The sequence below is a fragment of the Brachyistius frenatus genome, unplaced genomic scaffold (assembly GCF_029030835.1).
Source record: "Brachyistius frenatus isolate BFR_SWC_R1_liver_20210118 unplaced genomic scaffold, ASM2903083v1 Contig_18, whole genome shotgun sequence".
NCBI lineage: Eukaryota > Metazoa > Chordata > Actinopteri > Embiotocidae > Brachyistius > Brachyistius frenatus.
In genome coordinates this window covers 3,175,721-3,202,420 of record NW_027210617.1, presented here as the reverse complement: position 1 = coordinate 3,202,420, position 26,700 = coordinate 3,175,721, and the positions used below count along the sequence as shown (strand labels likewise).

The window sequence follows — 26,700 nt, the reverse complement described above, 5'->3', positions numbered from 1 at the left end:
GACTGCTACAAACACAACCAAACTGTTAATTTTAGTCATCAGCGGGTGGCCAAGAGTTTGGATCACAATCCAGAGTAAACATGTGTGGAAGGGCAGACAGAGAGAGAGAGAGAGAGACTATACAGGTTTGTTTAGACTGAACCCCTTCCTCACCACCCTGACTAAAAGCTTGAGTACATACAGTACAACTGTAATGGTCCTGTTCTTGTTTGTGGTGAATTGAAACCACATTGGCAGACTATGAAGTGGTATCAACTCTCCAAACAAATTAGCATTGCTTTCCATCAGCTTGAGGGAAAACAGCTTGCTTGTGGGGATGGAGACAGTAAAACTGTAAAAAGTTGCAAAATGCCAACGCCAGCAACCACCATTATACAATAAACAAAAACAATAAATACATTGTATTTTTCATCAGCTTTCCCAAGGATATATGAATTTGTTACTAGGATAAAAACATAAATACAGTTTGATACCTTCTCCAATAAATAGTACTGGTAATATATTTACAATATGCACACATCTCCCATATCTCTACCTCAAGACGAATGCATTCATCTGCCTCTACTTCCCAAACTAATGCACGGTCAACACAAATTTTGAGGCAGTTACACTTCCAAAAGAGCTGGTTCATATCAAATGGATCATCATTTTGTATACAAAGGGGGGATTGTAAAAAAAAAAAAAAAAAAAAAGAGGTCATTGTGGGAGGATAGTGGTGTGAAATGTTTGTTGGTCAACTCATATCCTGCAAGAGGGCTGTGCCAGGAATCGTCCGTCTAGACCGCGTTTTCCTCACTGCCTTCGAAACTGTGAGATTTCCGAGGAGGAGCTGCACAGAAAGAGTCAAAGTGTCAAAATTGGCTTGATTGTAACTAACATTATGAAAGAGAAGTAAAGAGAGGTGAGAAGAGATGCTGATAGGTTTTATGGGGTCTTACTGTTGCAGTGGCCGTAGTGGCGGACTCCTATGGAGCGGCCGAGAAAGCAGGTGGCCCGGCGGAGGTGGCAGGCGCTCAGGTAAGTGATGTTGTCATTGCCACAGATTGGCTGCTCAGACAGCATGGGTATTGGGCAAGGCGTGGTGCGGCACATGACACAGTGAGCACTGTTGGTCTGGTCGGTCACGCAGGTGTGAGTTCCTGGACACACCACGTTGGAGCATGACTCTGTCAAAGGCATAAAGAAAGCATTAGCACAGCAGAAGGTGATTCATTTTGCTTTTGTGGAGAACAGCTTAGCTTGCAGGAAGCATCTAAACTCCATAAATCTTGCTTACTTTTGCACTCTCCCTGGTACATGACCTCCAGGTCTGGGTGTCCCATACAGCGGGCCATCAGCAGAGCACACTCATCCTTGTATGACTTGCCATCGCTGCCGCACACAGCATGCTTCCGGGAAATGTGAGCGCAGTCTGGAGAGCACTCACACTGGGGCCTTCCTGTCTTCATCTTGCAAACCTTCCCGGCGCTGCATTTGACTCCCTCACATGTCTCTACAAAAGCACAGTGAGCGGCTTCAGTGTCAGTATAATGTTACTGTATTAACAAGTCTGCAGACATCAGGTGATTTCATACAAAATAAGTCTGAAATCTGGGGTTTTCCCAGACCGTAACACAATTCTCACTTTGCACAATATTTACAATAATCACATCTCTTTATTGACTGTTACACACAGAGGTGTCTCGCCTGGTGGAATGTGAGGCTGGCGTGTTTTCATAACAGATCTACGTGTATGGCTGCACACAGACTGGGCTGAGCTCCTGCAGAGGGACGGAGGGGCTCGGAGGTAGAAGGAGTTCAAATAGCTGTCAGAGGAGTTTACAGGCTGAGATATGAGGAAGCCCCGGGCTCTTCTGACACCCCATAATGTCAAAGCACAGGAGGAACTGTAATTCTACACAGTGCAGAGTCAACATTAGACAATGCACACAGGTCTTTTCCCAGGACCTTTAGGAGTCTGTGGAGATGATGCCTGATCAGCTCTGAGTCCTGAGGATTCTGTAAACAATCAAGAACGTATTTCCTGTCTCTAACAGCACTTCAATATCCTGTTTTATTCCAAAGCTGTTTTTTGTTCTTTGACTCTCAGGGTCTGTGTTTCGCTTGATTTCCATCTCTTATTCTCACGCTTGCTGTGTATTCATTTTCTCTGTATCTCTTCTGCTTATCCGAATAAGGTGACATCTGAAAACAGTCTCCCGATGACGTTGGCTTCTTTGTCTGACCTAACAAGTTCTTATTAACATGATATTCGTGATACTGATGTTTTTCCTCCACAGAATTCCAAATGATCAAGATAGTGTTGCACATTATGATTCCCAGACATCTGGGCATGTGGCAGGCATTCATTCCAGACTGCAGGAATGTATTTGTCTTATTTTGCTCGTGGCTGCTTTTTAACTAACCTTGGAGAAAGTCAACACATAATGACAGAAGGAAAGGAACGCGAAGAGGTTTTGATTCTACCTACCTTATTCATTTGCCATGAGACATTTTTTTTACCTTTTTACATGCTCTCTTCGAAACTGCTTATTTGAGGTTTATCTAAATATAACCCACATCCCAGTTTCTTCATGATAAGCCATGTGACAAAGCCAGACAAACCCCGGGGCTGAGTTTGGGTGTGTTTTCCGAAATCTGCCAGTAGCTAGGTTTTTTTTTTTTTTTTTTTTTACTGGGACTTCTCAACGTGGTAAACTTACATTGATTACACAGTGCAAGTGCTGCTTATGAAAACAGAATTTATCAGCTAGTGAACCTGAATGAACCTTGCACAGATTCCGGGGGAGGAATCTTCTCCGGACAGCTGCAGATATGTGGAATGCCTCTCCTTCATCCACGTCTGCATTTTGTTAGAAAGCTGCATCGGGAACTCATTGTGTAAATATCATGATTCACAAATGACTTGGTTAAAAGTAACTTTCACAAACTCTCCAGGAGACACAAGGGTTACTTTGTGTAACAGAATAGCCAATTTATCAATTACGACCCTGCTGTTATAAGTCCCCAAATTATATCTAAGCAGTTCTTAAAATTCAGTACTTACCTCAAAATGACTACATGACAATAGCAGCTTGGATCCAAATATTTTTATAATCTCTATTACAAATATGTCTCTTAACAATTGAAATATCAGTTTAAAGCAGTTTAGTATATCATTTACCTTTCGCAGTGATTAATATGGTGCCCTGCAGTGATTAATCAAAGCAATATGTGCAACTCGTTACTTCATACTTGGAAGATTCAACCCACCACTTGTTTAACGGTTTGTTTGTTTGTTTGTTTGTTTGTTTGTTTACCTTTACAAGGTTTGCAGGAAACAATGCCCAGGAAGCCCAGCAGGCTGACCTCGTTCATGGGCAGACTGGTGTTGGACCACGCTGTGTCCAGGCGGCCGCTGGCACAACACTCCTCTCTGGTCACCCCTCTCATCAGCACCATGTCGCACCTTTGGTCTTGACTCTGCTGCAGCCAGCACATCCCAGCTGGAAATAGTACCATAAATACACATGATATAAGTAAATTTCAAACACAAAGAACCTAATAGGGAATATATATATATATATATATTTTTTTTTTTAAATTGTCATTTTGAATGATTGTCAATTGGACTCTGAGTGTATGGCTGACCAAAAACGGCTAATTATAAAACTGTTGTATTGTTTGTTTTTCCTATTTTATAAAATACTAATATAAGGCACCTGTCTGTTTTGGGCTATTAACCATATATTAATTGTACATATGTCGAATTTACAGTATACAAAAAGTAGAAAACTTGTTATTTACACATTTGCTCAAAACGGAAGGATACGCTTTTCTGTCAAAACGCTCATGTATAGTAAAAGTAGTCACATAAATATGAAATCAAGAAAAAAAGTACTCCAACATTATGATAACTGTAACAGGATACAAAAGCTTAAAATACATAAAAACAAAGTCCACTCACCACTGGCAGGATTCCTCCCAATCTGATAGAAAGTGAGAACTGCCCCCAAAAAAGAAACCAACAGGATCATTGTGTATTCTTAAGTTAAACCTTTTCCCAAAAGTCTCAGCAAATATCTTCAAGAAGAAGTGATGTTCTTCTGCCAAACAAAGTGGATCACTCTAACTTAACTCTGGAAGTAACTCTCCCTTATGTGAATGAATGTGTTGTGGATAAGTGATGTCGTTCCCCCTCTGTATAAATATTTAGCCCAGATGGAATTATGCTGCTGGGATGGGCGATCCTCTCAGCCAGTAATAAGCCAGGGCAGGACACAGTTTGACTCTGACTCAATTTCCAGAGTCGGGAAATGATCCATGCCCTCCAGCGCCAGACGCTGGGCACTTATATGACCTCACAAAACAGTTTCACACCATATTAGACCAATTAAAGGCTAATTAAGTCCTGGAAAAGATTTAGGCTAGGTTTTGAAAAGCCCTTTCATTATTCGACCATAAGTTTTTTTCTCCGACAATACTTGTAGTAGTAGACAATACCTGGTTGCATAATAACTTCTGAATGTGACCTTTTTTGGGCTGGTGGGGTCCTAGATGTTTTTTCCTGTATTGTCTCATCTTCTCTCTTTAATGTGACATAATTCTGAGCTATTTGTTCTCCCACAAATCATATACTGCGTGAACACTGTACTTCTTCTGTCTAAAAGGTGTTGTATGTGGTGTTGAGGTGGAAAGTGTCCTATGGAAATAATTTCTTTATCACACCATTGTGTTCAAATAATAATCTTTTGAAGAATCGTGGTCCAACAGTGAACCTAAATTATGCTTCTTTGTAGTGTAAATGCAGCGGAAGGAAAAGCACCAAGTGGTTAACTTTTAGGGTTATTTTAAGAGGGTTCCTGACCATATAAATGCTAAATCAAATTATTACCAAGTGCCTAAGTTATATAGATCAAGACCACTTGAGTAAATTTGCCTCTAGAACATTGTAGTATTTCATTTTGTTGACTATCTGGTTTTATCAATGAGTGACGATACTTCGCTCTACAACTGCGGTTAGAATAACAGAGATGAAGGGAAGGAGTGGGAGTGAAGGTGGTCTGCCCTTGAGCAATGTATCAAGTCCAGTTAACAAAACTATGTTGGAGATTATCAAGAACATTCATGTCTGCCCCCTCATTGTTAGTCTGCGAACAAACACAGTCAGCCACAGCGAGCGAGACTAAAAACACATAAAAAATACTGTGGCTATATACATATATAGTATCTGTCAACTGTAGGGACAGGCATGTTTGTTCAGCACCACCCAGTCTTCAGAAAACGACACACCAGAGGTGACTACAGAACATCTGCACTGCTTCTCTCTATTTTTCCTGCACTCATTCACCCCCTGACACTGAGCGGTATGCACTAATGACAACGTTATGTGAGTCTACCCATCTGCTTTTTTTTCTAATGCTCCCTTTTGATCGTTGGGGCGGGGGAGCTGGGGAGGGTGAAGGTAGCATGTGCTGTAGCATCTGAGTCCTTGTGAATGATGTTGGCTTCTTCAGCGGAGATCCCCAGGGCAACTTAGGAATGCTGCCTGACCTAGGAGGGGGGGGGGGCTGAGGGGGGCTGGGGGGGGGAAGAGAGCGAGCAGTGAGCGATGGCTGTGGGTGGCCTGCCTCTGCACTGGGGCTGTCCAGATCCACTCAGCACCTCATATGGTTTGGATCATCACTGCCGAGCCATACCAATGAATACAGCATGGTGGGGACTTTGGAGCACTCCCTAATGTATGATCTTTATTAAGGTGAAGCTTACTGTGTCCCATTTTTGAAGAATACTGGTCCTTTTCAAGTGGTAAGGATCTGCGTGGAAGCATGTAATTGGAAAAAAAAAAAAAAAAACTACTGTGGACTATGTATAATGTGAAGTAGAGTGAGTGCATCTGTGACTGGGCAGGTGTGGGGCTCAGGGTTGTACTGTACTCTATTTCTATAAGGCAGAAACACCACCGCCATCTAGTGGAGGAGGTCGGTACATAGAGATAGAAATACATCAAGTCTGGGCTTGACTGGGCGGTGATGCTCAGACTCGTTTAGGTTTTAACGGAGCGTTATATTGAGTATTGTGTACATGTTGTTACACAGGAGCCTGATAAGTATCATAGACTACAAGCAGATAGATGTGCAAACTGTTTGCTAAATGCAGGGCCACAAACCTAACATGGAAGCACGAACAAAGGCCCCCAAACTCAGATAAATGAGGAAAACTAAGCTTCAGTTTACAATTGAAACGATGTGTAGTTTGTTAACTATTGCAGACTTGTCTTTGGCGACATCGTGTAACTTTTTGCTCAGACCTTTTTTTTTTTTTTTTTTTAATGTGAGCATCAGAGGTTTTAACCTGATGTAGTTATAGCAAAGTTGAAGCCCAACAAAGCTAGTTAACAGTGAGTACCTGCAACTGGCTGATCAAATAGTGTGAGTTTAAATTGGGAAAAACGTAAACTTATCTTTTAACTGCAATTTGGTAAGTTTATGGAGGGATAGCTGCATTCAGTGTGAATAATTACCAATTAAATACATAACGTTAGCTGACTGTTGTTACAGCTGGCTCATTATTAGCTTCACAGGGTTATCTTTTAATCAAGTGTTAGTCATTATGTTGTTATTCTATAAGGGAAAAAAAACGAACATGCCGTGCTCATGCTGTTCATGTACTCTGGTGTAATATGAAATGGGGCTGTTACTGTTCAGTATACTGTACTGCATTTTCGCCCAGGAAGATAACGTAGCTGCAATTGACAGGAATGACCAGATGAGGGCGCCCGTGACATTTGTCTCAATCCTCCATCGTCTTCTCAGCCGGTGTGTCTCGCAGCCTCATTAAGTCCCCATACATCTTCACTTAATAAAAAGGACTTCATTCGGCTTTAATTTCGGACATCATAACCGTCCATAATTCAGTTCGTCCTCTGAGAGACATCCGTCAATGTCCTTTGATACGTAAAGCGACGCTGTTCACAGTTCCTACCCTGAGCAATGACACCTGACACTTCAGCATCACCGGTTATCAGGAGCTGAACTGGTTACAACATGACCATGGCAGCTTGAGCATTAGTCACTTGCTTATTTCTGTGTTGCCGAGTCACGTCAAGAAGCCGGTTCACATCACGGTGACTGATATTTTCAAGTTTTGACCACATTTTCTATTGTTTGGCCATTTATTTCTTCTATTGTCATTTTTGTTGTTGTTGTTTTGTTTCAGTGACGTTATTATGTAGCCGGAATGTGAGTTACATTTACCATTTTACAGAACTTTTAATCTTGACTGATTTAGAATATGAAGTCTATATATATATTTTTTTCCTACTGAGCATTAAAGCAAGCACTTGTTGTAGGCTATTTCTGACCACCACAGATATTAGATCAGTTGACAAATGAATACACCCAACCCCTCTTCTATCCACTCGCCGCTCTGTCGTAGTGTTGGTGTGTAGGTCACACAGCTAAACAGGACTCAGCAGTGGTAATTGCTCTGTCTGCCCCGCACTGGCTGAAAGCAGCTGCATCATCTATCCACTCAATTTGCTCCTAATGTGTGTTACTGATTGAACCGGCAATGAGGGCAGGAAAAGTGACATGGCCGGATAGAATCACCTCCTCTGTCCCTCAGCGCACACCGCTCCCGCCCCCCACCCCCTTCCCCCTCGCCCTCTCCTCCTTCCCTGCTTCCTTCCTGTGTTTAGAGTTGCCCATGTGAAGTCCCTCCAGCGGTTCATTAATGGGGAAGGTTAATGTTGGTGCACGCGCTGCTCATATAAACAGCACTCTCCCCCCTCTTCACCTCTCCCTCTCCTCTCCCCCGGCCCCCTCCCCTCCCGCCTCTTCCCCCTAATGTCTCCTTTTCCGCTCTCTGGAGCCCTCTCTCTCTCTCTCTCTCTCTGCAACCAGAGCAGGGCACCGATGCAGTCGTGACTAAGGGTCTCCCTCAGCGTCAGAGCGGCTGTTGTTCAGCTCTAGCTGTGTGCTGCTCCGGATCTCTCTGCTCTTGCCCAGTGGGCTGCAAGAACCCCCGATGTTCATCTCCCCATAAGACGCCACACGCTCCTGCATTCATGAGGACTTGTAAAAGCTCTCGAGTGTTGCCGTTGAACTTGAACGAAAGGCTTTCACGCCTTCAGACATTACAGATAGATGTATGATAATAACAAATAATTAAAAAAAAAACTTTTCGGTCAGAGTGTCTCAGCTAAAAACCAGGGCTGAATGGTATTTGTACATTGATACTAATGCTACAACGTAGTTGGTATATTAACATCCATATATCCAACATATTGGACAACCAATACAATCTGTCCTAAATTATTGTTGTGTGGTGTAACGAAAGTATGTCAGTTGTCTTTTTCCGGCTGGTGACTGGAACTTGCCTCAGTCAGTGGATCCGGTGGGCTCATTGCAATGTGTCCTCTGATCATTTCCTTCACACTGTTATGTGGTGAAGAACTATTGAGTGTGGGAGATGCAGGAAATGCCAGTCAATTTTTCAGAGTTTCCTGTGTCTAGTCTCTTGGCGTCTAAAAACTCTTATCACTGCATATCAATAATTGCCACTGCATTTTCCTTTTAAGATCATTTCTGCAGGTTGCTAGACTGTTTTGAGATTTGCACAGAGCAGGATGATCCCAAACTGCTGATCACAGACAGAGAGTTCAAAATGACTGACCTTGGTGCTGCAGAAATCAGTGCTTATGTTAGGAGTTGATATTGGCCTTGATTGGTATTGAGTTCCCTTTTTGAAATGGTTTGACAATCACTCTTCTACAATATCCAGCTTTGGAAAGGGGCCAGTCTTATATATTTATTAACTGAACTATAAGTCTGATATCTTTCAGTTTGATACAACGTCAAGTCTAAACAAGGACAAAATAGCACAGCTTTAAGCATCAATTTAATTATTTTATACCACATCACTAAATATGAGAGTCTAAAATATCTTCTCATGAATCAAATCAAAGAGTCCAAAGCATCGTTTAACAGTTTCAATTGAATAAATTCCTTCTAAAGTAAATCTTTGCGTCACAGATGGCAAATTCCAGCTGTGTTGTGACCGCGGCTATACCACAGCCATATTACATTACATTTCATTCAGCTGACGCTTTTATCCAAAGCGACTTACAATAAGTCCATTTCAACCAAGAGGGTACAAATTCAGAACAACAAGAATCAAGAAAATACAATTTTCTTCAAGAAAGCCAAACTACAAAGCGCTATAAGTAAGTGCCATTTTAAGCACTACTAAAGTGCTACCTGTTCAAGGTAAAGTCGGAAGAGGTGTGTTTTTAGTTCGCGGCGGAAGATGTACAGAGTTTCCGCTGTCCTGATGTCATTGGGGAACTCATTCCACCATTTAGGAGCCAATATTGCTCTGCATGCCCTGCCTGTCTTGTGATTGCAACTGATGTGCCCGCAGCCATCTGCTATCTTTGCACTTCAAGTTGCCTTATGTTGTCTTGAGAATTCACTTGTACAAACAGTGTTTGTCAGACCTCATTTGAAGCTGCCACACTCAGTACTGCTAATTGGTATTCAACTTGATATGACTCACTTACTGTAGGCAGGCGGACGCTTTACTGTAGTCGCTTGCTGGACAGCTGGTGCAAAATTATATAATGTGACGAGGTGGACAAGTCACAAAGTCTGTCCTCAGATTACACTAAAACAGTGTCCCCTTTCTGTTGTTCCAGGATCCTCAAATATGATCCCGCAGAAAGGTTCTCGGTGCAACACATCACACAGCATAAGTAAGTAACCATTCTCCTGTTTGCCTCTGAAGCAGGTATTCCACTCACCTTAATAGAGGCTGGAGATGAAAGTGCTCCAAAAAATGAAGTACAGATGACATTTTAGATGAAAAGCGACAACGCCTTCAGTAGATTTCTTTGTGTGAGCCTGTGTGAACAGGCTTTTGTTTTGTTTTTGTGTGGGTTTTTTTTGCTCTTTTTTTGGTAGCCTATATTGTGTTGAGGTGAAGCATATTTGCTTTGAGCCTTTCACCATTATCTTATGTGTTTGTAAATGGATTTGCAAATGGATCACACCCTGCAAAATGAGGCTCAGACATATCAAATTAGAAACTAGCGTGTGTTATTTAGTGTCAAATAAAATGAAGTACTTTTGCAAGTTTATGAAACATTGACAAAGACATAATAAGAAATAAACAAGGATAAACATGTTTTATTATTAGCGATAAGGACAAAGTCAAATTTCACAATATTTCTGACCAAATACCTTGATATTGAATTTAATATAATATTGTAGAGATGACTTCTGGTGCTTTCACAAATTATGAGATTTTTGATAAATAATTCTCAGTAATGTGGATATAATGACTTAGTTGGTAAAGGCGAATAATATAACTACAACTACTTACAACCTATCAGATTGGTTTGCAAACCTTGGTCATCTTAGTTTTTTGAAGCCAGGAGCACGGCGTGGATCTGACTGGTAACCTGATGACACAACGCCCGCCTACCTGTATGAAAACCTGACAAAGTATGTCAATTAAATCAGGCACGCCCCCAAACGTACCTATTTTTGAGGTCTAATATGTAATTAATGATGGAATTATTTTCAGATCGACCACTAAAACACTGATCAGGAGTGAATTTGTAATGAATTGTGGAAAAAAAAAAAGATTGACTTTGTGTTCTTGAGCGAAGTTTAATGGGAGTCCATTGGAGCCAGTGGCTCTCAGTGCTATTGCACTTTAAGGCACTTCTGCATTGGCTTCTTTTTTCAGACCTGGAAGTTGCATCTAATATTATTATTTCACATGAATGGAGCCTTAAAAAGGCAACACTTATGACATATCACCATATTATGTTATCCAAAATCTAGGAAAATATCCAGTCTCATATTACCATATCAATATAAGATCAATACATAGCCCAGCCTTACTTTAAAAGATCATCAGCTGTCTAAACAAACAGCGAGTGACTATAAGCTTCAGATCGTATACAATGAAAGATGTTTATGTTTGTTGTCAGACTGGATTTCAAAAAAAAAAATCTCTAAGTGTCATTTTCCAATTTCCCTGCCTGCATCTGCAAGCTGGCCCTTTAAAGACTTAACTACACAAAAGCCGATGCTCATGCTGGCAGCAGTTACCATGGCAACGAATGACTGAAGTGTATGTGTTGCTACTGTTACGCTGAAAGCTGTCAGAAACAGATAAAATAAAATAGAGAAATAGAGGAGGGAACGTTTTGATTCTCACTTCCAGTATTGAGCGCCATGTGACAGCTCTGAAACTTTGATTAATTGCATTCAGAGTGAAAATGAATCAGCCATGAAAACAAACACATCCATGAGTCAAGTATGCGCACAGTGATATTACTGTTGGTTACTGTCACCGGAAACAATACTTTTTATTGTACAACTCTTGACATTTGCTGCTGGTTTTTGGTTGCAGAATTACATTTGACAAGCTGACCGATGACCTTACTTTGTCTATTTCGCTGGTCGTCAACAACAATGAATTATTCCAGAGAATTAAATCAATTTGTCTGCAGTATATGGGAGCTGTTTCCTTCCTCTTTCCTTCCAGAGCCAGGAGGAATGGGCGATGGTGGATGGCAATAAATAGTAACTGAAAGAAAGACTGACTGCTGTATAAATATTTAAACAAGCAAAAGGGCAGATGGGTCTTTAGAATTAATTACCCCACTCAGTGTAAATATGAATGTTAGCAGCAACTTCATGTGCAGAGGCACCATGCTTGAGTCTATGCAGTATTAATGACTGGCAGCCAAAGCTACTCACCTCTTCAAGTGGAATACGTTCACTGGGTTACAGATACAAGCCTTCAGGGCTACAGAAGAAATGGCATTTTAATTATGATTCAACTACACTGTTAGTAGTATAAGAGCCTAAACATGGACCCAGATAGTAATCCAATCAGGACTTTTATGTGGAGTCACTTTATATGCACACAACAGGGTTGCTGCAAACTTTTATTCGCACCCACTCAGGTGATAATTACTTACTGCAGCTATTGGTGAGTGTAACAGTCAATAAGTAACAAAATGGTGCACCACTGAAATGCTGTTTTTGTAGTTTAGAAATCTTTAAGTTTGTTAACTAAAGAGGATTGATGTTTTTAGCGTATGGTGAAGCTGTTACTCAGTCAATGGTTGCGGTCTGTTTGTCCACCACTTTGGACCAGATTGAAATATTTCAACACGTAGATGGAAAGCCATGAGATTGTGTTCATTCATTCCTCCTCAGGGTATCAATCTTAATAACTGTGGTGATTATCTGTCTTGTCCCAGTCTGCTATCATGCCAAAGTGTGTAATACACTCGTCAGTCCACTAGAGGCTCGAGTGTCAGTTTCAAGTTTTGCCTCGTCTCGGCCTGAAAGTATACAAACGTATGACCAGGTGACACTGACTGGTGCCCTCTACTGGATTGACGGGTGTATCACATGCTTAAGTGGGATATCAGTTGCTTTTTGGGAGTAGGCCGAGGGTTTCACACAAACACTATCTCAGCATCTGCCCCACTGATTGCCACAAAAAAGATGTCTTGGTTTCCAGAGATGAACCTTAAATACTTTGGTGATCCGCTGACTTTTTGTCACCATTAAGACTTTGGTTTATGACCTGCAAAACTACTCATATTCCCATCAAACTTTAATTGGTTTTAATTAGCAAATTCATACAAACATACTGAGCTGAGCTGAGAAGCTGATCATGGTAAACATTATACCTGCTAAAAATTAGCATGTTTATGGAAAGTATTTTGAAAAGAATACCATACAATAAATTGTTATCAACTTATTTAAAATGTTAAATATCTCTTTAAGTATCAGACTAAGAAATCCAATATCTATCAGGTGAAAATTAGTGTTTGTTAGATTTAAATAAATAAATACAAATAAAAAGGGACTGTTGGTTGGAAAAAGCACACATAACACCTGCTCACATCATCATTGCTCAGGTGCAGCAGCAACAATAATTTAGATGTGACATTTTTTTCCAGGATGACTAATGTCTAAATTAGAAAAGAGAGGATATACAGAATCTTCACAAACACTCGCAGCTGTTTTTTTTTTTTCCCCTTTGGAACATAATATGCTTGGAAATAAGAGACAACATGCTAACAATGAAAATAAGCTATTGGGAGTAAAAAAAAAACAAGAAAAAAAAAAAAAGAGAAATATAATACTTGTTTGTACATCTCTATTAATTGCAACACGCCAATATGTCCATGATTGATTAGAAAAAATAGGATATACAGTATATTTCTGGTTGCATTCTGTTGCAGCGCCTTTTTGTCATCTAAAATGAATATGCTTGAAATGCATTATCAAATCCATCTCTACTTAATTAGTGGCGTCACTCATTTCTGAACATAAAATGGGTCAGAAAAGGTTGAGAAATCCAGTTTCTGTCGAAAATCATTTAGCAAGATTTTCAAAGCTGAAAGACGACTAAACCTTGAAGTCAGGCACAGTATGACATAAGACTGAAATTCACTCCGCTGAAAACATTTTCAGTTCATGGTTGAACTAGCTGAAAGTCACAGATAATTGCCCCTTTTAATGTTTTTTTTTTATATAACTGCAGAGGTGGTGTAGTAAGATGAGCTATTTAACGCAGGGAAATGGGAGTGGGCAGGGGAGCTCTTAGTCTCAGAAAAAAGGAAGAAAAAGTCATTTCTGGAAATAATAGGGATCCACGATTGAGAGAGGAAATAAAGTGGCGATGATAACAAGGCAAGCAAACATGGACTGTACATGCGACAACAGCACCAGGAAACTATTGTTTCCTGGTGCTGTTTGTCTCTACCTGCAGTACATGAACACATACGCATGCACCTCCCACGCATCACACACTCTTCACTACACTCACACCTTCCACGCTTATGCCCACGCATACACACATACTACTTCACGCAGTTCGGTTATAAAAAAAACCTCTCCACGCACGCACGCACGCACACACACACACACACACACACACACACACACACATACACACACAGTCACTCACAGCTACCTACCTCATGCCCTTGTGGCTTAGCTGACATCACTCATGCTCTCTGAGCTGTTACAAAACAAAAGGTCCTCATCCTTCCATCTCCAAACATTGCTCACTGCTCGCATGGAGAGGATGCTGCGTGTTAAATGTTGTGGGCTCCTCTATTCAATATTTCTGGCAAGAGGAAGGACATGCGGGCCATTTTTGTCTCCGGGACGATATGTAATCCTAACAGGAGCGGGCGACCTACTGAGGACACGGAGTATTATAGTGACAGTGAATACAACTATCGTGAAACCATCTATTCTAAACGCTCCCTGTTCCTTTAGCGTGAGACCTTGCCTTTTTTTTTTTTTTTTTTTCTATTTGAAGGCCATTTGAACCACATTAACAAAGTTTGCATTTTATATAATTTTCTCTTACATTGAAGTGTTTTTGTCACAGAGGGAAAAACTGATTCTTTATCAGCTTATATGCAGGCACCCTTCACAAAATTTTTCCGTTAAAAGGTCATTTTGAGGTGTCAGCTTTTCATGTGTAATACAGGGAAATATGAAAGTACTCTTCCACCAGTATTCAGACATTCACATGTATTTTCATTTTCAGCTGTTTCTTCCAGGCCCTAATTAAGACCACAGAAGCTTCATTACTTTGTGTGTGTGTGTGTGTGTGTGTGTGTGTGTGTGTGTGTGTGTGTGTGTGTGTGTGTGTGTGTGTGTGTGTGTGTGTGTGTGTGTGTGTGTGTGTGTGTGTGTGTGTGTGTGTGTGTGTGTGTGTGTGTGTCACAAGTGGACTAAATGAAATGTGTGAAAGAGAAAGGGCACACTTCATAATGAGATGACACCAGTCATGACCCTCACTTTTTTTTTGTTGTCACAGATCGCCTGCACAACACAACACACACTCGTTCACATCTTTATCCCACGTTTTGTCAGCATGTCCTTTGTAGATCTGTGGGCTGGTTTCTTATCTGCTAACAAGCTGTCAGAGCGTTGATGTATCGTCTTTGTCCCCACTGATGAGCTGTTGCTTGTAAAAAAAAAAAAAAAGTATTATCTCAGGATAAGACTATATTCTAAACTGTTTGGAAGAAAGTTACGCTGCAAGAAGAGTAAATATCACAAAGTTCTTAAAACTGTCAAAAAAGATACTTCACTAGGATTTCTTTTTTCTTTTTTTCTTGTTCTGTCCTTGGATGTTTGCTGTGTTGTGAAGAAGAAGAAGAGGAGGAGGAGGAGGAGGAGAGGGGTGGGGGTGAGCCCTTCTCCACGGAGAATGATGTCATTTACCTCCAGGTAAATGTGTGCTATAAGACCCAGCCCTAGAGATTAACGTAAAGTTCATTGCAGGGGGAGTGGGGAAGAACTGACACCACTGGCAAGTTATTCACAAAACCATGTATTAAATTCAGAAAAATAAATGTTTTCATTATCAACTTCTGTATTACTTTAGCTTTCTTTTAATCACATCACTACAAAAAAAATGCCTCCCCACCCCCCAATCTTTTGTACAAGCAGTTTACGTTTTCTAAGTTTAGCGACTTTTAGTAGTCGTATAGATAACGGATATCCGGTCAGGAGGATGTGAGCGGGGTGGATGGTTGAATACAACAGCAGACTTTGCTGCAGGAGACCAGCGATCGCTTCCTGTTTCCAACCATGAGTCAGAACAGTTTTTTTTTTAAAAACTGAGTTTACTGTTGCCATGACGATGAGGGTTACATAATTTTAAGGGCATACTAACTCTAATGCGTAACTTGATTCAAGGGATTATTTGAACTCAAACCTTTATCCTTCCCTGACTAAACGTAAGCAGGGAGCACCCCCTATGATCTACCTGTATGGTTGTATGGGTTGGAGGACCGATGCATTTCTGCAAAATGAGCCTTTACAATTTTTTATAACTTATGCTCATTTGTTATTGCATGACAGACACAAACCAGTTCAAATGTAGAAGAGAAAGCTGTGAATTCACGCCATTTTAACGTCCTTTACTCTTCATCATTTACAGTATTTTAAACATATAAAACATGAGTGGCGAGAGAACAATTGGCAGAAATTTGTATGGAAAGAAAATAAAAACACAACTTTAAGGGCCGAGTATTGCGTGACATGTCTTCATTTTTACTGAATGCTGTCTAGACCTCAGGTTTGTGCCAAACATTTTTCACAGATAAATGCAAGTGTGTGTGTGTGTGTGTGTGTGTCTCGCCACCCTTATTCACCTCTCTCATTCAACTTTCACTGCTGTCACATACACAGCAAATATTCTTCCTCAATTCCTTTTCAGTCTTTCTCAACTCCTCTGCTCACTTTCATTGCTTTTTACCTAAATCTTTTATCCTCTTCCTCTACCTTTTCCTGATTTCTTCTGCACAAGCCGCCTTTTTTTCTCAACCGGGAAGAGCTCTTTTTGGAAAATGTCTCTTCCCCTATGTGATAGGGCAATCCATTAAGGCAGAGTTGGATGTACAAGAGCAGGTTTGATGATAGGCTGGTATTAATCAGCTTTTCCACTGTCTGTGCCTTCCTTCACGACAATATTTTCCTGTTTAATTTGATGTAGAAGATTAGATTTAGAAGTAATGAGACATAATGTGTTTGTGTCTGATCAAACTGATGTTTACAGGCTGCATTTAAGACGGATTGCATTTAAGGTCATTAAAAGGAGAAACAGTTTTCCTTCTGGTTCTGAGAAATGATTAGGGCCTGCAGTTTGAATGTGAGCTAAACATCGTTAGTATACAAATGATTGTTGAGACACATGAATTCTGTAAATGCCGATGGTAATGGATAAGTGGGTGGGGCTAATTAGAAATAATTAGCTGCTTGAGTTGTCTGCAAATAAGCTCGTGCTGTGACGTTATTGGTTGGTTGCGGCAGTTTATTGCCATGAAAAAAGGGATGTATACTGTATACCCTCGGTTCTCAAATGGTTGATTGGGGTCATTTTGAATGAGTCAGGGATATGTGCGTGAAAAAATGTTGAGGGAAGAAAATGTAAAACTTTTATTTTGAAATCTACAGGACCTCTTCTGCTGCACTTTTATTTTGAAGGACATACGTTTCCTAGTACGTGCAGTATCCATTTGCTGCAAGCATTGTCATGACAGTCACGACCCAAACTAATGTCGTCACGTCTATATTTAGTGCTCATTTGTAAACAGTTTAAAATTTGGTAAGTCTACGTTTATTTTCCTTTCATATCTCGTCCAGTTAATTGTAGATTCTTAAACTTGATGAGTATCACCAGTTTAAACTTATCTGAACAAAAATAGGGTTGCAACTTAATGCCTGCGGGAAAATGTAGATCCTGAGGTTAGACCAGTTGAGAACCACTGCTGCGTGCTGCAAAATGCACCCGGGATGGACTGGTGTTTGTTGGTGGGCAGCCAGTGAGGGATCATGTTCTTGTTGCTGCACTAGCATCTTCTGTTTGTGGGTCATGCTTTTTGTGCAGTGCAGTAGGAGTTGAAGGAGGATAGTTTGAGTCTGACCGTGACTAAAAGTCTGTATTGTCACGTTAAGTCCATAATTGCACAGTAAAAGGTTGAAATGACAGTGTACATCAATTGACTTGCAAGACACGGCACTGGTGATATATTGCCCCAGTGCTGTTGTATCAAAAGCAAAGGTCCAGTCACTGCAATGTAGTAAAACACAGCTTAATATAAAGAAAATAAAAGCGTCTTTGGTGAGTTGTAATTGTTGACAAGTATTGTACATTAAAAAAAACACAACAATATACCTTAAAAAAAAATATTCAAATGGCTGTATAAAAGTACATCACAGTGTGTTATAAGCATTTATCACATGTTTATATTATGCTTATAAATAGCAAATGGGGGAACTTGCAGCGCGGTGTCAGCTATGGTAGCGTTTCATTTTATGCGTCTGTGATTTTCGAGGGAGTTGCCCTGGAAATTGTAATTATTTATGTGTGTGCTTGCCTGCAGATACATTTCACATTGTTGCATGTGCAGGAGACCCGCTGTACACGGACTAAAGCACTCTCTTTTCACAGTAACAATTCATTTGAATCAATGAATTAGAGGCGTACCAACTGAACACTTTTTCCTCTTTCCAAATAATTAGTGCCAAATTGCAAAAACCATCCCAGGAATTTGTTTGGGAATTATTCGAAAACCACCCACTCGTAAGATAAGGTCTCGTATTTTCCCAGCATGCATTATCTTGTACTGTAAATCAATTCCCATTTGGAACACGTTGTTAAATTCACTCAGTATTGTAGCGCTTAGTTTTCTTAACATGTGACGTGCAGCAACATGAAACAGTGTGTGACGCTGTTCAGGACGAGTCGTGTCAGCAGTGATGCCCTGCAGAGGGATTTGCAAGCTGACTAACAGAAGGTGCTAGCAGGGCTCAATATGTCATTGTCTCATGTTTGGCTAATTGCAGCATGGTGCCGGTGTCAGGCCTCTAGCAAGCCAGCACACACTCACAAACACACGTTCAAGCAGCCATTTGCATGCAGACGCCCATTTTTGCACACTCGTCGATCATTAATGACCGAATGCTGAATCAAAGTGCACGAGCTCACATTCAATTGTGTGGGAAAAGGTGATTTTATTTTGGCGATAAAACTATTATTTGAGGAGTATCATAAGCTCCAACACGACAATGTGGGGATTCAGTTTGAGATTTGATTATATGCAAATTGTCTTCCGAAATCTTAGTACTCAAGCATCTTTAGTACGCCTTCTACCCTGTAACGGCTTTTCACTATTTTGTTTTCTACGGGGTTTTTTTGTTTTTGTCACACTGTAATTCTTCTGAAACTTTAACCCTCTTCCCACTCTTACTGCGGCGACTCCTCGGTGAGTCAAGCAGGGCGACAAAAGGCTACAGTGTAACAGTCCCTTTGGAGCTGTTTACAACCGAGCCTCTTCAATCACAGACTCTGTCAGCGTGTTCCTGTGGCAGGCAGACGGAAGTTAAGGAGAATCATCTTTTTATTTGCTGTTATTACATGTTTGTCTGACTGCACTACAGTATACAACTGAAGTCAGACCTGTCTGTAGTGTCCTGCGGGAAATTATATCTATTTATTTATTAGCTTATCTTGTTTTATTGTGTTAGTCTTTGAATTGGAACAGTTATTTTTCCATAGTGGAGCTTAATGAGCTACCTGGAACTGTGACTGTGTCCACACAGGAACCAATTAAATTAAACATGAGGATCATTATTCTTCTCTCTCCCCTTACTTCCGTGTTTTGTGTTTCTCCCACCGCGAGAATGGTAGAACGTGGAGAGGAGCAGCGTCTGATTCATTTTCTTTTGCCAATGAATTGCAGGTTCAGCGTGTACGACCAGAGTCTTGTTTATGTGTGAAAATGAAATTACTTCTTCTTCCACTTGAACTGAGAACACACATTATTTCAACTTTACTGTAGACACACTGTGAGAAGGTGGGGGTGGGGGGGGATGTCACAAAAAGTGGAGGAGGAGTGTGGAAGTAGAGAGAAGGGTTTATTTTTGAACACCTTAACCCTCGTGTTGTCCTCGGGTCAAAATGACCCGCAGCTGTGTTCAACCAAATTCTAATTCATTTCTATATTTTTTTTTTAATTTTTTGGGATCATTGGTCATCATTCTTTAAAGAAACCCTCACAGCCTCCTTGTTACCAATGATCCCAAAAAATATGAAAATAAAATAGAACTTGATTGAACACAGCTGCGGGTCATTTTGATCCAAGGACAACACGAGGGTTAAGTTTTTTTTTATTTTATCATGGCCTTGGATTAATAATAATAATAAAAAGGAATGACTTGAGCTCGGCACCAAAACAAAATGCTTCAAAACATGTGCTGTCATTTGCTACCAAATTTTGCTAAGTTTACACAGGAGTAAATTTTGTTCACGTCAGGCCTCTTCGGCTGCTTGCCCCATTAATATCATCACTCATTTTCAGCTTTGGTTAATCTTGCATTAGAAGGCCTTATTTCATTCTTTAGAGTTATTGGGAGGATGGTGTTGAGTACAAATGAAATATTAAAAATGCCGTGGAGGGACAATTCCCAAAAATTATAGTATGAGATTGAATTTGTGCCCCTACTTCAATCATGTTTGAACGCTCCCTTAACTGTGCTATGCAGCTGACTGTGATGGCAGAAGCTCTTCTGTTCAATATTCATTATTATTTCATCTTTTATTTCCATATTCACTTGCTTTTACTAAGGGGAGGAGATGCGTTAACATACAGTTACAAAACAGGACATCCTCGGATTATTATCACTGGCAGTCAAGTAAGAAATCAAAGGGTTTTCATCTTTATTCCCGTCATAATTTTGTGGTATTTCACTGTTTTAAATTCACTTGTGCGTCATAAGTAATGATTAGAAATGTATCAAGGGAAGTTTTCCAGTTGTTTCCTGTCACAGGAAGAGCGTTTGAATAACCGGAAGAGTCAAAAACTTTGGCTGCAAATTAATTCTAAAGGGGGTTTTAGTTTTGTGGTTGGAGCCCAGACCTTATCCTACATGACTTTTACTTACCAAGGGCATTCGAGCTTAACACCCACACACATCAATCCACTACAGTGGAGAAGAAGGAGCCGCCGGGTTTCATACTGCAGTGCTGAGAGACACACACACACACACACACACGCACACACGCACACGCACACGCACACACACACACGCACACACAGAGGTGTGGTTGTGGTTTTGCTTTGTTTTTGTTAATGTGTCTTGTTTTTATGATATAGAGGCTTTTATGTTTGTTGTGTTCGCCCATGCACCGCCCTCTCCAACCCCTTTTCCCTCAGTGATTTCTGGAAATGTACATTTTCCCCGCTTAAGCCGCCACCAGTTGTGGAAATCGCACATTAGAGGAGAGCGTGTCTTGAAGTTGCCATAGCAACAGGGTGAGTCATTCTGCTGCAGTCAGTTTAGTCACACTCACACTGACTGTATGTTTCCTTCCTTTCCATCTCAGTGTCCCTCTGCCTTCCCGCCCTACACACACACACACACACACACACACACACACACACACACACACACACACACACACACACACACACACACACACACACACACACACACACACACACACACACACACACACACACACACACATTTATTCACACTTATTTTCAGATATAGCATAAAAAGGAGGTAAAATGTAAAGAGGTGATATAAAGGTGGAGTGTATGCATTTGTGATGTGTGCGAGCGAGAGAGCAGACTAATAATAAGGGCCCGCGGAATGTCGCTGCTCTGGCTTTGATTACTTATTTATGGATCAGGCTAATCAGTAAACCCACAGCTGAGAAGCACACTGTGAAGGAGACGGGTGGTGTGAGACGAGATGAGGGAGCATGCTAATGTATAATAATACATTATAGTACAAGTGCTCTTGGAAGAAAATGAGTGCAAGGTGCCCACCTTGCACTCATTTTCTTCCAAGAGCACTTGTTAGCTCTGATTAAATGAGCGTAATTTACAGAAAGCATTTTTTTTTTTGGATTGCCATTTTGGGAAGTTATTTCCTGTTTTCCTGTAATAGGACTTCACAAGTTTACAGCTGTGTCTCTGAACATTGACACTACACCCCTGCTGTAGAAATGAATCATCAAACGCCTCATTGTCACTTAATTGTCACAGAGCTCGGATGAAGACATGCTATGTTGGAAAGGAGAAAAAGAGCTTTTCTAGTTGAGGTGATTCACAGACGCTGTCTGCTCTCATTCTTTGCACCAGTTGCCAGGAATTGAATTACTTGTAAGTCATTGCCTATTTTTTGACAACTTGTTTACAAAGGAAAAAAGTGATGAGGCGTATTTAATAATACATACTTCAGGATAATATTATTGTGTTTCCATATCATGTGCAACCAGCATCTGATAATAGAGTGAAGGCTGAAGCTGATTGCACCGCGTCATTGTCATTTTTATCTGAATAACTGCCTTTTAAGAAGTAAATCAGCTTCACAGAATGAGATTAGATTTGTACTTTATGGGTTCTACTCTGTTGGGTCTGAAAACAAGCAGTCATTCTGTTACCATACTATTATTGCCTCTCAACGTACAAAATTACAGTGTGTGTTATCAGCCTGCCATTAAGCCAGATCAGCTGCTGTTTGTTTACTTTTTACATATTTCACACATCTACGTCCACATCTCAGTACTTCACAGCCACGTACAACATTTTATAAACTCTTGGCTGTTTCACCATCTTGGATTGCCATGAAACTTTGTACAGACACTCATTATTTCACAAGTGATGTATCCTGATGATGATGATGATGGCAATCCCCTGACTTTTGCACTTGCACCATCACGAGGTCAACAGTTTTTGTTCCAAGGGAAATAACTGGCGCACACATTGGCACAGACATTATTGTCCCCCTCAGGTTGATTTATAATAACTGGTAATTTCCTTACTTTGCAATTAGTGCCTTCATCAGGTCAAATTATGAAAGCAGTGCCGTCAGCCTCAACGTTATCTTGTGTTTGCTGAAAATTAGCATGAAAATATGCAAAGTACCCGGATGATGGTAACTACTATTATACATAAGCATGTTACCACTGTCAGTGTGTGAATGTTATACTGATATAGTCTTTGATGTTGATGTTAGCATTTAGCTCAAACCAGTGTGTGGTGCTCGCATGGCTGTAGACTCTTGTTTGTCTTTTACCAAACTTGCAATGATGTATGTTTTGGCCACTTGGGTGCGGTGGAACCATCAACTGGTACGTCGATGTGGTTAACAGGTTTGCAAACAGTTGCTTATTTACTCACCAGCAGATACACAGCAATATTATCATTCAGTTGTAATTGTGTTTCTGGCTACCTGGTGAATGGAAGTCATTCCCTTTTAGCTCTGTCTTTGGTCTCCACCCAAAAACATCAGCTGTCCCTTTAGTTGCTAAATGCTCCACTAAGTTCACTAGCTTTACGCTAGCCATGTTGTCGACTGTTAAGTGCAGAGCATTTAGTGTACAGTTATTTTGGAGCTTCTTCTCTAAAAACAGCTGCCTGCAGTGGCTGTAAACGATGCTGTGAGAACAGCGAGAGTGAACTGAGACAGTGAAGTTGTGGATTAAACCATAGACTGTGTAAAGATGAAGGGCATGACAGCTCCCCAAAAATTAGGCCAAAACTTCTCGACCTCTGGTGGCTGGTTGCAGTACAGGTCATAAACCCCGCCTCCAGGCTAGCAGAACAACAACCACATTTGGGTAAAATGTATTAGATGTGTACTTTGTACAAAAACACCTCAAATATTTTTTTTTCAAACCTGATTTCTTACATACTAAGTACTTCTCATCACGTTTATGTTTGTTCAAGTTTTTTTTTTTTTTTTTATAAGTTTGGCTGTTATATGACGCTATAAAGCAGGGGTTAGATATTGTAATTGACAGCTGGTCTGAGTTTAGTCATCGCAGAGGCCTGTTTATTGGCGGGACCTCAATACCCGGCCCCTACCGTGCAGGCTCTGGTTCAAAATGATGTCACCAGCGCAAGATGCCACTGCCTGTATCCGGGATATTTTAACATGATTTTTGTACAGTGGGAGGAAGTAGAGACATAACGTCCTGCCTAATAATTAGCATAAGGACTAAACAATGTGTTGAAACTCGACATTAAGCTCCAATTAGCTGAGGGAAGCTGCGAATTCAGAAGGAAATTCTCTATAGGCCCATCTTTAGGTTCCATTCATGCTGTTTGCACATTGTAAGTTCATATATTATTATTGAAAACTATCAGTTATAGATACTTGTATCTTTTCTATCAGGCCTCAGTTACCTGATGACAAGGAGGATGTAACTTCGATAGAAATAAGTGAGGGAGGACTTAATTTCTTATTGGCCAGTTTCTTATCCCACTCAGTCCCTGTGGCCGTGTGTGACCTGGACATGTATTGATATTTCAATGATGAGGATAATTTGAGTCATAACCCTCCAGTCATGTCCCTGTGGTGGTGTTGACATCAGTGCTAATGTTTTGGATTGCATGTCTCAAGATGTAGTGACTCACTCTCATCTTTAAATTACCGCAGCGCTGACCCGCTTCTCCCCGCATCTCCCTGCAGGTTGGCTTAAGGAGGATTGACGAGATCAGCGTGGTCACCAAGGTTATCTAAATGTAGGCCCAGCCCTCAGGATGCTGTGGGTGACCAAGAGAGAGGTAGAGATTGTTTCTATCCCCTGGATCAGATAAACTATTGAGTTTCCACTATCAATGCAGTAACTACACACTGCACAAACCCCCATTCATGCAATTTTAAACAAATATACATATTATTTCAGTCATCCTCTGGAATTAAGTACATTTTACATGTGGCTTTTAAATGAAATCCTTAAATATAGCAGCCTGAATGGTATCTTTCACCCAGCTTTGAAACATATGACCACAGTAATGTTAAAGGTACTTTACTGGCTGCTTGGTAAAGATTCTGGTGTGTGGAATAATGTCTGGATGTGCGGGGGTGTGTTTTTGTCTTTCAACCCATCATGAAGCCCAACCACTGTAACATAAGAGCCCAAAAGCTCCAGCCTGCATGTAATAACAAAGCTAAGCTGAGGAGAGTTCTGCTCCATCCCCAGAGAGGTGGGAGGAGGGTGGGGGCGCGTGCACAATGAAGAGCTGGATGACGCAGCTGAGAAAGGAAAGGGAGGGAGCATGGAGCCGAATCCCAAACAAGGAGAGGAGGAAGAGGAGGAGATGAAGTGGAGGTGGAGAAAGGGAGCGTAGGCAAACTGCGTGGGAAGAAGATGCTGTATAATCAGCTTTTTAGGGTTTTTTCCTGCTCTTCTTTTGTCTTTACTTTCTTAACTGTATTTTATTTATTTATTTTGCAAGTGGCACTGGCCTATTCATCTTTATCAGCCCCATCTGTGCCTGCCTGACTGTCAAACTCTTCCTCTTTTCTTCTTGGTGTTCTTTCTTTCACTGTAATTTTCCCACTTTTCTCTGAAAGACTGAAGCAGCTTTAATAGAACCTTTTTGTCCTGAATTTGTCTGTAAAGTAATGAAAAATCATCTGCGCTCACCATCCATGCTTCTACTATAGGCAGACACTTATTGCCATTGTTGTTTAATTCAAATTGTAGCGCCTTTTGCTTCGTTCTTAAGTAGGCAATTAAAAAAATAATAAAACAAAAACAATGAATTGTATTTTCTCCCTCTACAATTCACAAAACAACACTGTTGTAGTGAAACCTTTTTTAGCTTTATGGCTGTCTAACACACAGGCAAGGTCTGCTCAGTGAGTATTATTTCACACTTATCAGCTTTTGGCATCACATTTATTTAGCTTCATATAATAAGTGAGAAACCGAAGAATCGTCTAATCGTGAGTAAAGAGTAACCCGATGAGTCATCGGCATCTCTCGCACACATTCAAACGCTGCCTGGAGCTGCTCCGTTAAAAGGCAATCTGGTGAGAGAGGCGGGGGAACGCGTGGGTGGAGGGGGAACAGAGGAGCAGGTGATGGGGAGGGGGAGTGATGCGGAGGGAGGGAAGTAGGGAGAGACTGGGGTTTTCCTCTCACAAGCCTCTCTGAATACTAAACATCTCCCTGACAGTCCTCTTATATCTGAGGCAGAGCAGGCGGGGAGGTGGAGGAGAGGTGGAGGGGATTGCGGAGGTAAATATGTGCTCATTCATGTGTGTAAGTAGACTTTAAATGTGCAGCATGTGGGTGGTTGAGAAGAAAGGGCACAAAACAGGGAACACCATCACCATCACTGTTTGTGGTCCGAGACGGTATGAGTAACAGTCTAGTTGTGAATGGAGCAGTCTGAATAAGTTACAGTGTTTACTTTTTGGAGTGAGGTAACTGTAACCGAACATGACAGCTGAAGTATCTCATCACATCTCGTGTGTTTTGGGGTTTAGTGTCTGCCTGTCTGTAAGGCTCCATTCATCACTAAATGTCAACATCAATTTCCATGCTAAAGCAGGAATGCAAAATAAAAGGAAGGGAAGTAGTGTTAGAAGTGAGAGGACCATCTTCTACACCAGTGATTGCCAACCCCTGGTACGTATACCTCTGGTGGTACACAAACTTTGCTGAAAGGCCAGTCCGTCTGGCCAAGTCCAAAAAAAGTTTAATTTCATTTTAGTTTATTGAAGAGAGCATATATTAAGTATACACATTACTTTACAATTATCTGCAGTTGTCTGCAGTCTGCAGCTGAGCTGCCAAGTGGCACCATGTCCAGAAAGAGATTCTTTGATTTTAAAACTGTAGCCTTATGTTGTTGTTATTTAGCCTTTTTGAGGCTATGCGTGGTCAGATTAATGAATTCTATCCTATGCACATGTTGGTATCTGCAGTGGCAAGTGGTAAAATGGAAATTTGGTTTAGCGCATTATGCATATATAAATGGTACATGGTTTGAAAATAAACTCTGCTCTACACTCAAGGTCAGTCAATCCCCACAGCAGCTATTGAGTCTATGAGAGCAAATTGCTTTCTCTCATTTAGTATAACTGAAAGAAACAAATCAGCACTCTAGAAAAAACCTCCATAATATAATATGCCAGAATACCTGGCCCCAGATTTTCTTCATGTCAAAAGGTTTGTGATAATTCAATAAAACACTAATTTTATTGAGAAAAAAACACTGTATAAGTAACACAGTGCAATTATCACACAGACAACATCTTCTACATTGTATGATGCAGGCTCACAAGATTGTATAATAACATATTCAACTTTTTAATTTGGTTTCCCCCAAAATTTTGCCAGTGA

The 26,700-nt window shown here is 40.8% G+C and overlaps 1 protein-coding gene across 2 annotated transcripts; it reads right to left on the bottom strand.

Annotated features, from left to right (window-relative positions):
• Positions 1-677: 677 nt before the first annotated feature.
• On the bottom strand, positions 678-14,080 carry fstl3 (follistatin-like 3 (secreted glycoprotein)). 2 transcript variants are annotated; one of them, XM_069694876.1, is made up of 6 exons: positions 13,997-14,080; positions 3,947-5,532; positions 3,300-3,485; positions 1,277-1,492; positions 939-1,166; positions 678-829 (listed from the first exon to the last, which is right to left on the bottom strand). In XM_069694876.1, exons 2-6 carry the CDS (start codon positions 4,014-4,016, stop codon positions 777-779), a joined length of 753 nt encoding a protein of 250 aa, XP_069550977.1. In that variant the 5' UTR covers positions 4,017-5,532; positions 13,997-14,080; the 3' UTR covers positions 678-776. The 2 variants fall into 2 exon arrangements, with proteins under 2 accessions (XP_069550977.1, XP_069550978.1); XM_069694877.1 differs by having other exon boundaries at positions 3,947-3,985; positions 13,997-14,041.
• Positions 14,081-26,700: the final 12,620 nt, after the last annotated feature.

Coding starts and splice junctions, on each gene's coding strand:
- fstl3 (XM_069694876.1), bottom strand. CDS start 4,016: ATGATCCTGTTGGTTTCTTTTTTGGGGGCAGTTCTCACTTTCTATCAG. Junction 3,486..3,946: donor TGGGAGGAATCCTGCCAGTG/GTGAGTGGACTT, acceptor TACTATTTCCAG/CTGGGATGTGCTGGCTGCAG. Junction 1,493..3,299: donor TTCCTGCAAACCTTGTAAAG/GTAAACAAACAA, acceptor GTGCTTTTGTAG/AGACATGTGAGGGAGTCAAA.